The sequence below is a fragment of the Nerophis ophidion genome, unplaced genomic scaffold (genome assembly GCF_033978795.1).
Source record: "Nerophis ophidion isolate RoL-2023_Sa unplaced genomic scaffold, RoL_Noph_v1.0 HiC_scaffold_30, whole genome shotgun sequence".
NCBI classification, from domain to species: domain Eukaryota; kingdom Metazoa; phylum Chordata; class Actinopteri; order Syngnathiformes; family Syngnathidae; genus Nerophis; species Nerophis ophidion.
The window spans coordinates 62,344-76,504 of NW_026906952.1; the positions used below are offsets into that span (position 1 = coordinate 62,344).

The window sequence follows — 14,161 nt, forward strand, 5'->3', positions numbered from 1 at the left end:
TTTATATATATTTAAGTGATTTTATTGTTGCAATTTATTGTTTTTCTTGCATTACGAATTATTTTTGCACATTGCTGTTTCAGGTGTTTGTTATCAAAAATAATAAAGTGAATCAGAATCACCTTTATTGTCCTATTATGTTTAACACACATGGAATTTAACTTCAGTAGACTGCGCTCTCTTTATACAAATTAAACATGAAATATGAACAATTAACTAAAAATATAAACTAGTAATTAAAGACAAATATGTACAAGACTGATGAGACAAGAGGACACTTTTACTGTAAATACAAAGCTTTATCACTTGGACTGTTCAACCCCAGGCCACTCTTGTAGCTGAATGTTTTCTACATTTTAAAATTAGGAAGTATATGTGGCAGTCTGGACATCATTCCTTCATTCATTGGTATTATTTATGTTCTTAGCTGGGCCACCCCCATATCTTTATAAATGACATGTCATTTGTAAAGACATGCCAGGCTGACAATAGGATCATGTAAACACTGCCAGAGCCGCAATGACTGGTAGGTGTGTGAATGATCAACAATCAATATTATTGGCAGAAATAGAGGGCCCCAAAATCAAATGTTGCTTAGGGCCCCATGGAGACTGGCTAGAAGCCTTGATCGGTCACAAAAGCTTCTGTTGCAGATTGAACAGGAATGTGATTTTTCACCAGTGTGTGTTGTCATGTGTCTTTTCAAACTCTGACTTCGTGTAAAACATTTACCACAGGTTGAACAGGAAAACGGTTTTTCACCAGTGTGTGTTCTCATGTGTACTTTCAAAGTGATTCTTTGTACAAAACTTTTACTACAGATTGAACAGACATAAGGTTTTTCTCCGGTATGTGTTCTCATGTGTACTTTCACATCTTGACTTTGTGTAAAACTTTTACCACAAATTGAACAAGAAAAAGGTTTTTCTCCAGTGTGTGTTCTATTGTGTCTTTTTAGAGAACTATGGTATTTAAGGGTTTTGTGACAGAGAGAAGATGTGAAGTGAGTGTTGTCAGTGTGACATGTCTTATCATCTTTAGAGTCTTCATCATCAGTGTCAGGAGAGTGTGACGTTGTGTCCTCACTATCTGATAGTGGAGCTAAGAGCTTGTCTGCTTGTGATCCTCCACAGTGGTCTCCATCAGCTTCTGTTGTCATGTGTTGTGTTGAGCTGCTGCTTGGAGGCTCCCCCCCTCCCCTCTCCTCACTTTCACCTTTCACCTCATCATCTTCACTCTTCACAGGGACACCAGTCACTGGGAACTCCACCAACCATTTAGGCTGACTGATGCCCTCTTCCTCCTCTTCCTCTTTAATGTGCGGCGCCTCTTGGTCCTCCTCTTGCTCCTTAAAGTGAGGGGTCAGTGGATCCTCCTCTTCCTTTTTAATGTGAGGTGTCAGCGGGTTCTCTTGCTCCTTAAAGTGAGGGGTAAGTGGATCCTCCTCTTCCTTTTTGATGTGTAAGATCAGTGGGTCCTCCGCTTGCCTTTTATTGTGAAGGGTCAGTTTAACATTATGGGTCTGTGGCGTCTCATGTTTCGCTTTATTGTGGGGGGGCTGTGGGTCCTCTACTTCCTCTTTAATGTGTTGGGAATGCGGTACATCTTTTTCCTCTTTAATGTGGTGGGGCTGTGGCTCTTCTTCCTGCTCATGAGGAAGATGTCCTTTATTGAGTTCTGCGGAACAGGAGAAAACAAACATTCTTCAGAAAAGTCCAGCTTTGCTCAATCACATGAGACATTGTCCTACACCAAGAAATTATTTCACAATCTCATCAGTGTCCCCTCACAGCAGTCAGGGTACTTCCAGCTGACACATGAAGAAGACCTTCAGAGGAATGCTTTTTCAGGCCAACATCCAATCCACCTTATTCATATAAAAACTTCCTAAAAGTCATTCCTGCAATCCTTAATGGTAGACGCCATACGTGAAAGTGTGCTGTTCTCCCTCTGAATAAGTCATACACACACAGGAAATAATGTACCACATGCCAGCCTCCACACAGTAGTACTAGTGATGAGCTCCCCCTGCTGGTGGACAATAATTAGTCATTTTCCTATTCATCTTTAGAGACATGTCTGTTATAAAAGAAGCATGAACACAGTCAACATGTTGGCCAAGAAAGATGACATCTGTTTTGCTTTCATTTAGATAGTGTCACCACAGTTAAACTGGGAAGAAGTAATCAGATTACTGACAGCACCTTCAAAAGATAACTTGTTTACCTTATTAATAATAGTAATAATGGATTATATTATTTAGTGCGTTACTAGACACTCAAATTGCGTTAGAGTGAGAACTGAGAAGGCATCATTCATGCAGTCCACACATTCAATCAAAATCAGAATCAGACATACCGTATTTCCTTGAATTGCCGCCGGGTATATAGTATGCGCCTGCCTAGAATTACTGCCGGGTCAAACACGTTTCGCAAACTAATTAGCGCATGCTTAGCATTACCGCCGGCTCAGGATTAATGCCGGGTCAAACTCGTTTCGCCAAATAATTAGCATATGCCTACAATTCCCGCCGGGTCAAACTCGCCACGTCACGAGTGACACTTCACCTGTCATCATTTTCAAAATGGAGGAGGTTGATTTAAAAAATTTGAAATCGCATGAAGGGAAGAAGATTAAGAGCTATTCAGTAGGATTTAAGGTCCAAGTTATTGAATATTCTAAAAAGAACAGTAAGCAGCTATGTTTTATTAATATACCGTAGCTGCGTGTGTCAAATATGAGTCATTAAATGACTCCCGCCTCCTGGTGGTAGAGGGCGCTAGTGATCCTTCTTGCGACTACTCGGCTGAAGAAGAAGTGACAACAAGCAGCAAGAGTGAGCAGCGTGTGTTTATTTTTTCCTCTCGCTTGCACTTTTAACATGGAGGATTACATATCTAAAATAAAACCGTTTTCTAAACTGGACTTTCAATCGAAGCAGGAGGTAATAATGGAAGATCTCCATCGAGACAGAGAGACTTTTAAAACTGAAGAAAGATAAGGAGGACTTCTATAAACAAGTTATCGATGCTTTTGATCAGAAGGAGCTGCGCATAGACATCATTTATAAGTAAAGGTAAGACCATAATAACTTTTTTCTATTAAATGTGCTTTTCATGATGTATCCTTACATCACACTCAAATTTTTAAGCGCAGGCCTAAATTTACCGCATGCCTTTGGTAAGTGCCAGAGTGAGAAGAGGTTTTAAATTAATTAGCGCCCCGGCGGCAATTCAAGGAAATACGGTACTTTATTAATCCCCAAGGGGAAGTTAAAACTTTCAGCAATATGGTAAGCTACATTTAATAATAATAATAATAATAATAATAAGTAGATGAGGCAATTGTTCCAAGGAATTGTGTGAATGCAGACAATTCTCACAACACCACAACACTTCTTCTCTCACATTCCCAAAGTAATAATCTAGTCAATAATCACTGAACTCATCAAAAAAATAAGGCATATTATATCAACAATGACTTTTTTTCAAGATGGCGCCCCCCGTGACTGACGTCTTTGCGTCGTCGTCCTGACAACATTTACGTTTTTTATTTATTATCCAAACCCCGTTTCCATATGAGTTGGGAAATTGTGTTGGATGTAAATATAAACGGAATACAATGATTTGCAAATCCTTTTCAACCCATATTCAGTTGAATGCACTAAAAAAAGAGAAAACATTTGATGTTCAAACTCATAAACTTTTTTTTTTGTTGCAAATAATAATTAACTTAGAATTTCATGGCTGCAACACGTGCCAAAGTAGTTGGGAAAGGGCATGTTCACCACTGTGTTACATCACCTTTTCTTTTAACAACACTCAATAAACGTTTGGGAACTGAGGAAACTAATTGTTGAAGCTTTGAAAGTGGAATTCTTTCCCATTCTAGTTTTATGTAGAGCTTCAGTCCTTCAATAGTCCGGTGTCTTCCATCCATCCATTTTCCACCGCTTATTCCCTTTTGGGGTCGCTGGCGCCCATCTCAGCCACAATCGGGCAGAAGGCGGGGTACACCCCGGACAAGTCTCCACCTCATCGCAGGGCCAACACAGATAGACAGACAACATTCACACTCACATTCACACACTAGGGACCATTTAGTGTTGCCAATCAACCTATCCCCAGGTGCATGTCTTTGGAAGTGGGAGGAAGCCGGAGTACCCGGAGGGAACCCACGCATTCACGGGGAGAACATGCATACTCCACACAGAAAGATCCCGAGCCTGGGATTGAACCCAAGACTACAGGACCTTCGTATTGTGAGGCAGACGCACTAACCCTTCTGCCACCGTGAAGCCCAGTCCGGTGTCTTGTTGTCGTATTTTACACTTCATAATGCGCCACACATTTTCCATGGGAGACATGTCTGGACTACAGGCAGGCCAGTCTAGTACATGCACTCTTTTACTACGAAGCCACGCTGTTGTAACACGTGGCTTGGCATTGTTTTGCTGAAATAAGCAGGGGCGTCCATGATAACGTTGCTTTGATGACAACATATGTTGCTCCAAAACCTGTATGGACCATTCAGCATTAATGGTGCCTTCACAGATGTGTAAGTTACCCATGCCTTGGGCACTAATACACCCCCATACCATCACACATGTGTAAGTTACCCATGCCTTGGGCACTAATACACCCCCATACCATCACACATGTGTAAGTTACCCATGCCTTGGGCACTAATACACCCCCATACCATCACACATGTGTAAGTTACCCATGCCTTGGGCACTAATACACCCCCATACCATCACACATGTGTAAGTTACCCATGCCTTGGGTACTAATACACCCCCATACCATCACACATGCTGGTTTTTCAACTTTGCGCCAATAACAATCCGGACGGTTATTTTCCTTTTTGTTCCTGAGTACACCACATCCACAGTTTCCAAATATAATTTGAAATGAGGACTCGTCAGACCACAGAACACTTTTCCACTTTGCATCAGTCCATCTTTGATGAGCTCGGGCCCAGCCAAGCCGGCGGTGTTTCAGGGTGTTGTTGGTAAATGGGTTTGGCTTTGCATAGTAGAGTTTTAACTTGCACTTACAGATGTAGCGACCAACTGTAGTTACTGACTGTGGTTTTATGAAGTGTTCCTGAGCCCCTGTGGTGATATCCTTTACGCACTGATGTCAGTTTTTGATGCAGTACCGCCTAAGGCAGGGGTAGGGAACCTATGGCTCTAGAGCCAGATGTGGCTCTTTTGATGACTGCACCTGGCTCTCAGATAAATCTTAGCTGACATTGCTAAACATGGTAAGTAATGAATAATTCTGCCGGTAATCATAGTGTCAAAAATAACGTTCAAAATATAAAATATTTTCATGCATTTTAATCCATCCATCCGGTTTCTACCGCACCTGTTCAAGAAGTCGCATTAATGGTAAGAAGTATTTTATTTATTGTTGGTTAGCTTCAGAATAACAATGTTATTAAAAAGAATAAGAGACTTATTATACTCAAAAAATGTTGGACTTACTTAAAAATGAATGCATCATCATCATTTATTGTTATTCCTTTCATTAAAATGCATATATACAAGCCACGTACAATTGACACTTTCATTGTTTTTTTTGTTTCTTATACATTTCCATGATCAGAAAGGAGCAGATGGAAGAATAATATTCTTATATTTATCTGCCCCCCTTTTTAACATCAATTATTTTCGATGACTTTATAACTGTTCACTCCAACAACACCCGAACTCCAACATACTTTTCAATTGTCCTTTAAGTATTTTCACAATGACACGTCCAATCAGATAAAAATTCAGTTTGATATAATTCCAGTTTTTTCTTTTTATAACTCTTTTTAAAAACAAAGGTATTCTCACAGCTTTTTAAGTCTTTGTTTAGAGAATATCATGCTTTCACACCAACAACAGACAAGCACATTTGTTTCAAATTTGTTGGCACTCTTGGATGTTTAAAGTCATACGGCCTTCTGTGGTTCTCATCTTCAGATGTGAACACATAACTTTTGTACGTCCTTTGGAAGAATTGTATTTCTCGCTTTGAACAGCATTAATAGACTATTCAATTCTACAATGTCTTTTAGTTTTAGTAATTGTGACCTAATGAAGTGGTTTTGTGTGGTCGCTATATCGTACTTTAAAAATTATACAAATTGCTCTTTTCTGTGAAATAAAGGCATTATGTTGCTATGATATGTATTTCCCAATATTTCTGCACAATAATTGAAATAAGATAGAATAATAGTTGTATTCAGTCTTACAAAAAATATTATATGGCTCTCACGGAAATACTTTTAAAATATTTGGCTTGTATGGCTCTCTCAGCTAAAAAGGTTCCCGACCCCTGGCCTAAGGGATCAAAGGTCCGTAATATCATCGCTTATGTGCAGTGATTTCCCCAGATTCTCTGAACCGTTTGATGATTTTACGGACGTAGATGGTAAAACCCTAAATTCCTTGCAATAGCTCAGGGGTGCCCACACTTTTTCTGCAGGCGAGCTACTTTTCAATTGACCAACTCGAGGGGATCTACCTCATTTATATATATCATTTATATTTATTTATTTATGAAAGAGACATTTTTGTAAACAAGTTAAATGTGTTTAATGATAATACAAGCATGTGTAACACATATAGATGTCTTTCTTTCACGAAGACAAGAATATAAATTGGTGTATTACCTGATTCTGATGACTTGCATTGATTGGAATCAGACAGTAATGATGATAACGCCCACATTTTCAAATGGAGGAGAAAAAAAGTTGTCCTTTCTGTACAATACCACATGAAAGTGGTTGGTTTTTGGCATCTAATTCATCAAGCTTCTATACACTTTACAAGAAAAACATTGGCGGCAAATTCCGTAGCTTGCTTGATTGACATTCACGGCACCCGAGGGTCTTGTGAGATGACGCTGGCTGCTGCCAGTTCATTATTATGAAAAAATGACAGAGAGGAAGGCGAGAAACACTTTTTATTTCAACAGACTTTCGCGCCGTCCCTTCCGTCAAAACTCTCAAGGCCGACTGCACATTTCCTATCTTCACAATAAAAGCCCTGCTTCATGCTGCCTGCGCTAACAAAATAAAAGTCTCGGAAAGCTGGCGTGCACAAGTGATGTGCACGCCAGCTTTCTGAGGGATCGCTTGTGCACGCCAGTTTTCCGAGACTCTGTATTTAGTTAGCGCATAAAATAAAAAGTGTTTCTCGCCTTCCTCTCGGTCATATTTTAATAATAATGATCTTGCAGCAGCCAGCGTCATCTCACAAGACCCTCCGGTACCGTGAATGTCATTTAAGTGACGTCTTGGTGAAGATTGATGATCACTAAATTTTAGGTCTATTTCTTTTAAAAGCCTGGCTCCAGATCGACTGACACACCCCCCGCGGTTGACTGGTAGCTCGGGATCGACGTAATGGGCACCCCTGCAATAGCTTGTTGAGAAATGTTGTTCTAAAACTGTTCGACAATTAGCTTACAAAATGATGACACTCTACCAATCCTTCTTTGTGAATTACTTAACATTTCACGGAAACTGCTCTTATACCCAATCATGGCACCCACCTGTTCCCAATTAGCCTGCACACCTGTGGGATGTTCCAAATAAGTATTTGATGAGCATTCGTCTACTTAATCCGTATTCATTGCCACCTTTCCCAACTTCTTTGTCATCTGTTGCTGGCATCAAATTCTAAAGGTAATGATTATTTGCAAAAAAAAAAAAAAGTTTATCAGTGTGAACATCAAATATGTTGTCTTTGTAGCATATTCAACTGAATATGGCTTGAAAATGATTTGCAAATCATTGTATTCCGTTTATATTTACATCTAACACAATTTCCCAACTCATATGGAAACGGGGTTTGTAGTACTAATTTGCATCCTAAATGCAAAGTTTTTGCATGCAACAGTGAGATATAACAGAGATGCACTTCTGGACATCGGAAAAGCTCACCACAAGCTCACTTCTAGTCTGACGGACTTCAACTTTCTGCTACGACGAGAGCCAGCTAACCACAAAACAACCACAACAAGACGGCGGGGCTACATGCTAGGCTAAATGCTAGAGCTACACAACCACCACTACCTAGCCTGCTGCTAGCTAACGTGCGCTCACTGGACAACAAGCTGGATGAGCTGAGAACCAGGACTACATCCCAACGTGAACTGAGAGAATGCTGTGCACTTATTTACACGGAAACCTGGCTTTCGGACAGCATCCCAGACTCTGCTATCCAGCTAACAACACACTCAGTCTACCGTGAAGACCGGACAAAGGCTTCAAGAAAGGCGGAGGCGGCGTCTGTGTTTACGTGAGTAACAGCTGGTGCTCGGACGTACAGGTGGTTGAAAGACACTGCTCGGACAACATTGAGTTGTTGATGGTGAAATGCAGACCTTTTTACCTGCCAAGGGAGTTCAGTGCAGTGTTTATACTGTCTGTTTACATCCCGCCACGGGCGGACTCCACTACAGCGCTAAAGCTGCTGCATGACGTCATCAGTAAACAAGAGACCCCACACCCCGATGCTGCGTTCATGAAAGCTGGGGATTTTAACCACCTAAAGAGTGTCCTCCCAAAATACCATCAATATGTGAACTTTACTACGAGGGAGATAAACACCCTGGACCAGGTGTACTGCAACGTGAGGGGAGCCTACAAAGCTGTACCCAGACCACACTTTGGACTATCTGATCACATCTCAGCTTTTCTACATCCAGCGTACAGACAGCGTCTCAAGCAAGCCCCCCCAGTGAGTAAAACTGTTCAAGTTTGGAATGAAGACACTGAACTAGTGCTTCAGGACTGCTTTGGGAGTACAGACTGGGACATGTTTAAAACTGCTGCTCAGAGGGATGACGGTACTGTGGACATAGAGGAATATGCTTCCAGTGTAACTGGCTACATCAGTACGTGTGTGGAAAACATTGTTCCCAGAAAACAATACAAGATATACCCAAACCAAAAACCCTGGATTAATGTTCGGTCCAAGCTACATGCCCGCTCCACTGCATTTCTCTCAGGCAACGCTGAGGACTACAAGAAGGCCAGATATGACCTGTGTAAATTCATCAGCGAGGCCAAGGGACAATGCAGACAAAAGCTGGAGGGATTCTACTTCAACACAGATTCCCGACGCATGTGGCAAGGCCTGCAACACATCACAGACTACAAGCAGGGGAGCAGGGGGGTCACAAACAGCCAACAATCACTGCCAGATGAGCTGAATGAGTTCTATGCCCGCTTCGAGGTCCTCAACACCAACTAACAGAGAGGGGTTCTGACCACGGAGCGCATGCAGGACCCACCGCTCACTATGACAACAGCAGAGGTACGTACAGTTCTGAAGAAAACAAACCCACGGAAGATAGTCGGCCCAGACAACATCCCTGGCCAGGCCCTCAGGGTGTGTTCATCAGAGCTGGCTGACGTACTTGCTGACATATACAACTTGTCACTAGCACAAGCTGTTGTGCCCACCTGCTTCAAGACCACCACCATCGTGCCCCTGCCAAAGAAAAACACTGTGACCTGTCTGTTGCACTCACCCCAATAGTGATGAAGTGCTTCGAGAGGATAGTCATGTCACACATCAAGAAGACCATCCCAGACACACTGGACCCTCTACAGCAGGGGTCACCAACCTTTTTGAAACCAAGAGCTACTTCTTGGGTACTGATTAATGCGAAGGGCTACCAGTTTGATACACACTTAAATAAATTGCCAGAAATAGCCAATTTGCTCATTTTACCTTTAATAAATAAATCTACTAATATATAAAAAAATGGGTATTTCTGTCTGTCATTCCGTCGTACATTTTTTTTCCTTTTACAGAAGGTTTTTTTTGTAGAGAATAAATGATGAAAAAAATTTAATTGAACGGTTTAAAAGAGGAGAAAACACGAAAAAAATGAAAATTACATTTTGAAACATAGTTTATCTTCAATTTCGACTCTTTAAAATTCAAAATTCAAACTGAAAGAAATGAAGAGAAAAACAAGATAATTTTAATCTTTTTGAAAAAATTGAAAAAATAATTTATGTAACATCATTGGTCATTGTTCCTGATTAATATTAATTTTAGAGTTTTGATGACATGTTTTGAATAGGTTAAAATTCAATCTGCACTTTGTTAGAATATATAACAAATTGGACCAAGCTATATATCTAACAAAGACAAATCATTATTTCTTCTGGATTTTCCAGAACAAACATTTTAAAAGAAATTCAAAATAATTTAAAATAAGATTTAAACTTGATTCTACAGTTTTTCTAGATTTGCCAGAATAATTTTTTTGAATTTTAATCATAATAAGTTTGAAGAGATATTTCACAAATATTCTTCGTCGAAAAAACAGAAGCTAAAATGAAGAATTAAATTAAAATGTATTTATTATTCCTATTTTCTTTCTTTCTTTCTTTAGTTTATTTCGAACATGAATATTTACAACACAATACAATACAGACAATAAAAATGATTTACAATTTAAAAAAAAATACTTGAACATTTATTTAAATTGTCAGGAAAGAAGAGGAAGGAATTTAAAAGGTAAAAAGCTAAATTGAATCCTGTCTGTGTTTGATTACTTTGCTCCCTGTCTTGTTTAATAGATGTCATCGGCAAAAATGTCAAAGCATTTCTCTGAAACACAATATTATACATTCTGAAAATGATAGCAAGAATATACTTACAAATTTCAGAAAATGTCACGAGCAAACATTTTGTTTAAAAGGTTTTTACTGCCTTTTTAGCCCTTTGAGACATTTGTGATTTAGGGCTAGATGAATAAATATTGATTGATTGATTGATACTATACAAAAATTCAAAATAACTGAAGAAACATCACTGATAAACATTGGAAAACTGTCACTGAACGTCTTAGTGTGATGTCAATTTGTGACAGACAAATGGTACACAGTTTCCACATGGTGAGGACATTGATGGGCTGACTCACTGTCTTACGGATTACCTCAACTTCTGACCTGCCCTGCTAGGACCGTTCAGTGCTACCCTAATGACAAACCCTGGGTAACACAGGAGGTTCAAGCTGTCCTCAACAAGAAGAAAGCTGCCTTCAGGAGTGGAAACAGGGAGGCAATGAGAGCAGCACAGCGGGAGGTCAAAGGACACGTGAGGAAGACTAAGGACAGCTACAAGAAGAAGCTGGAGCAAAACAACATGATGGAGGTCTGGGAAGGTGTGAAAACCATCACAGGCCACAAGACAAAGACCAGAGCAGTAGGGGGGGGACAATAGAGAGGGCCAATGAGATTAAGAACTTCTTCAACCGGTTCAACCAGAACCGGTTGAAGTGGGGGATGTCCTGCCCAACCCTCATCACAGCCACCCCCTCTTCTTCTCCCCCCCAGCCATGGTTGCAACCCCCTACTCCTCCTCCTCCTCCTCCACCAGACATTAGTCATCTCTGTGGACCAGGTCAGAGGTCAACTGAGGAAGCTGCATCCTAGAAACTATCTGGTGTGCACCTGAATATCTGGTGTGCACTATGTAATATTTAAGTACAGTCTTTATTTTCCAATCAATTCATTTTTTAACATGAATTGATTAACGTGGACCCCGACTTAAACAAGTTGAAAAACTTATTCGGGTGTTCAATTGTACGGAATATGTACCGAACTGTGCAATCTACTAATAAAAGTATCAATCAATCAATCAATCAATCAATCAATTCCTACATGCAAACACAGTGTTAATGTTCAAACTGTGTGTAATGCAACAGTATTTAAAATTATTAAATATACTTGTTAAATAATGTGACTTCCTTGTTTTTTATGAATAATTAAGGCCTACTATGCTACTGTATTTTATTGCTGTTCATGATGGTGGTACTTGGAAATCCAAGTATTTTCTGAGGTGGTACTTGGTGAAAAAAGTTTGACAACTACTGATGTAGTGACATTGTAAACTACATTGGCAGACACCATTTTGTTATACCCAAACGGCGTCTGCTCATACATCGCGCTTCCAACGAGATCCCGTCAACCCCCGAGTAAAAAGGTTCCAGAACTGTTCACGTTATACCATCTCATCTCATTTTCCATCATGTGAATGTTTGAAGTGGAACTAAATGTGATCTCTGAAAGGGGTACACATTATTTCCAAAGCAGGGCCCCCATCCACATATACAATACTACTACATATCTGATGAAAAACAATATTATTGTTGTTTTTTTAATTATAAGTGTGCCAAACCACCTCTATTTGGACATTATCTAATGCAGGGGTGTCCAAAATGCGGCCCGGGAGCCATTTGCGACCCGCAGCTAATCGCCACACATTCTGCAAAAATTGCAAAATTGATAGTATTGCAAAAATTCAAAAAAAGATTTAAAAAAAGTGGAATGAAGTGAAATATAATGAGAAAACGTGGCAATGTTGACACAAAGCTGCCATGCAGGCAGTTTTTTTTTTGTGTCTTTATTTTTTTTTTTTTCCATTGCTCAAAAAAAGGACAAAAAAAATCTATGTTATAATGAATTATTACTTAAAAGTAATCACTTTAAAATGTTTTATGTCGAAAAATATTGCATATGTTGTGTGGTTGCTATATAAAAACATCAAAATTTGGACAAAAGAGCATAAAATAAACAAAATAATAGTTCAAACTTAAAATCGAAATATATATTGGAAGTTTATCTTGAAATTTAAGTGTTAAAAGTAAAAAAAAAATCTCATACAAATGCATCACTTTATGAGTGGGGAACCTTTCGGATCTCAAATATATTTAGTAGGATTTTATTTAACTTTTCACTGTGATTACTCAAAAATATTAAATAATTAAAATCAATGATGTCCTGCATTATTGATCTTTGAGGGCTTGAATTGCTGAATAAAGGAACTCTCCTGAAGGAATCAATAAAGTACTAACTATCTAAATACTGCATATTTCAGTTTTACTATAAAAAACAAAGTTGTCTTTGACTGAAAAGGCACAAAACCTTATTTGTTTTACTTTATATCAACTTCAAGTTGATATAGAGATTTACTGTAATCATTAAATAAATAAAAAAATAATAATAATTTGACCTTTTTTTAACATTTTAGTGACTGAGGCCCTCTATGCTCCCCAGGAGCCCAAAGGATAAAAAAAAAATCCATATATTTTGTTATGGTTTGAAAATGAAAAATATCAAAATGGTCCCCGCATGCTTACATTTTTCCGTGTTCGGCCCTCTGTGGAAAAAGTTTGGACACCCCTGATCTAATGGAAATGACTGCTGCAAACACGTCATGTTCATGATGAAATATAAAGTTAGTAAAGATGTGAGAGTAAGAAGTAAACAAACCTGTTCGGTGTAACACAACTTGAGGTTTCTTGAAAACAGCTTCCAATAGTTGACGTAGTCTCTCGTTCTCTTCTTTTGTACGAGAAAGTTCCTCTTTGTACTCTGCTATCGTTCTTTCACACATTTTCACACAACAAAGTTCCTCCTTATACTTTTCTATCGTTCCTTCGCACATTTTCACACAATCACAACACTTTACACTCACACTTGATCTTAACTAAGCGATGTGTTGATCAAATCCGCGTCTCTTTGTTAGCGGCTAACAAGCTAAGCTAACTAGCATGCTAAGCTAATTGGCGCGCTCAAACAACTATCAAGCTAAGCGGGCCTAATAATCTCCAAATGTGGCTGAGACGAGTGGAGTTTATCCTGACACGGAGGATGAATAAAGTGTAGTTAGTAGCGATGTGAGGAGATGTGCCGAGGCTTAGAAGCGTGTGTGGAGAAAAGGAGGACTTTGCCGCAAAGCGCATGTCTTCCAAGCATACGTCCGTAGGGGCGGGGCCAAAGAGTCATAGTTGTGATGTTTTGAGCTAGGGAGTTTTCAGAACTACACTACCCAGCATGCAACACTGGTGACGAGCATGCGCGGTAGCCCCGTGAAGTGGTGTCGTATGTCGCCATGCAGACAGCTAGAATGTGGTTATGAGCACGCTGTGTGAGTCAACGTTGAACACGCCTCGTCTGCATTTATTACAATTAGACAGACAACACAATAAGTGCATTAAAAACACTACTAGTTAATTATTTTCATGCATACATGATTTAAAGTAAAATACGGTTTATATATTTGAAATATCATTTTTGATTGATTGATTGATTGATTGATTGATTGATTGATTGATTGATTGATTGTTTGGTTAAT

At 39.4% G+C, this 14,161-nt stretch overlaps 1 protein-coding gene across 5 annotated transcripts; it reads right to left on the minus strand.

Annotated features, from left to right (window-relative positions):
• Positions 1-262: 262 nt before the first annotated feature.
• Positions 263-13,777, minus strand: LOC133546476 (oocyte zinc finger protein XlCOF8.4-like). Of its 5 annotated transcripts, none has more exons than XR_009805218.1 (2): positions 8,393-8,505; positions 263-1,677 (listed from the first exon to the last, which is right to left on the minus strand). XR_009805218.1 is itself a non-coding variant. In XM_061892243.1 (2 exons), exons 1-2 carry the CDS (start codon positions 13,469-13,471, stop codon positions 584-586), a joined length of 1,269 nt encoding a protein of 422 aa, XP_061748227.1. In that variant the 5' UTR covers positions 13,472-13,777; the 3' UTR covers positions 263-583. The 5 variants fall into 5 exon arrangements, 1 of the variants encoding a protein (XP_061748227.1); XR_009805219.1 differs by having other exon boundaries at positions 8,385-8,505; XR_009805220.1 differs by having other exon boundaries at positions 8,328-8,455.
• Positions 13,778-14,161: the final 384 nt, after the last annotated feature.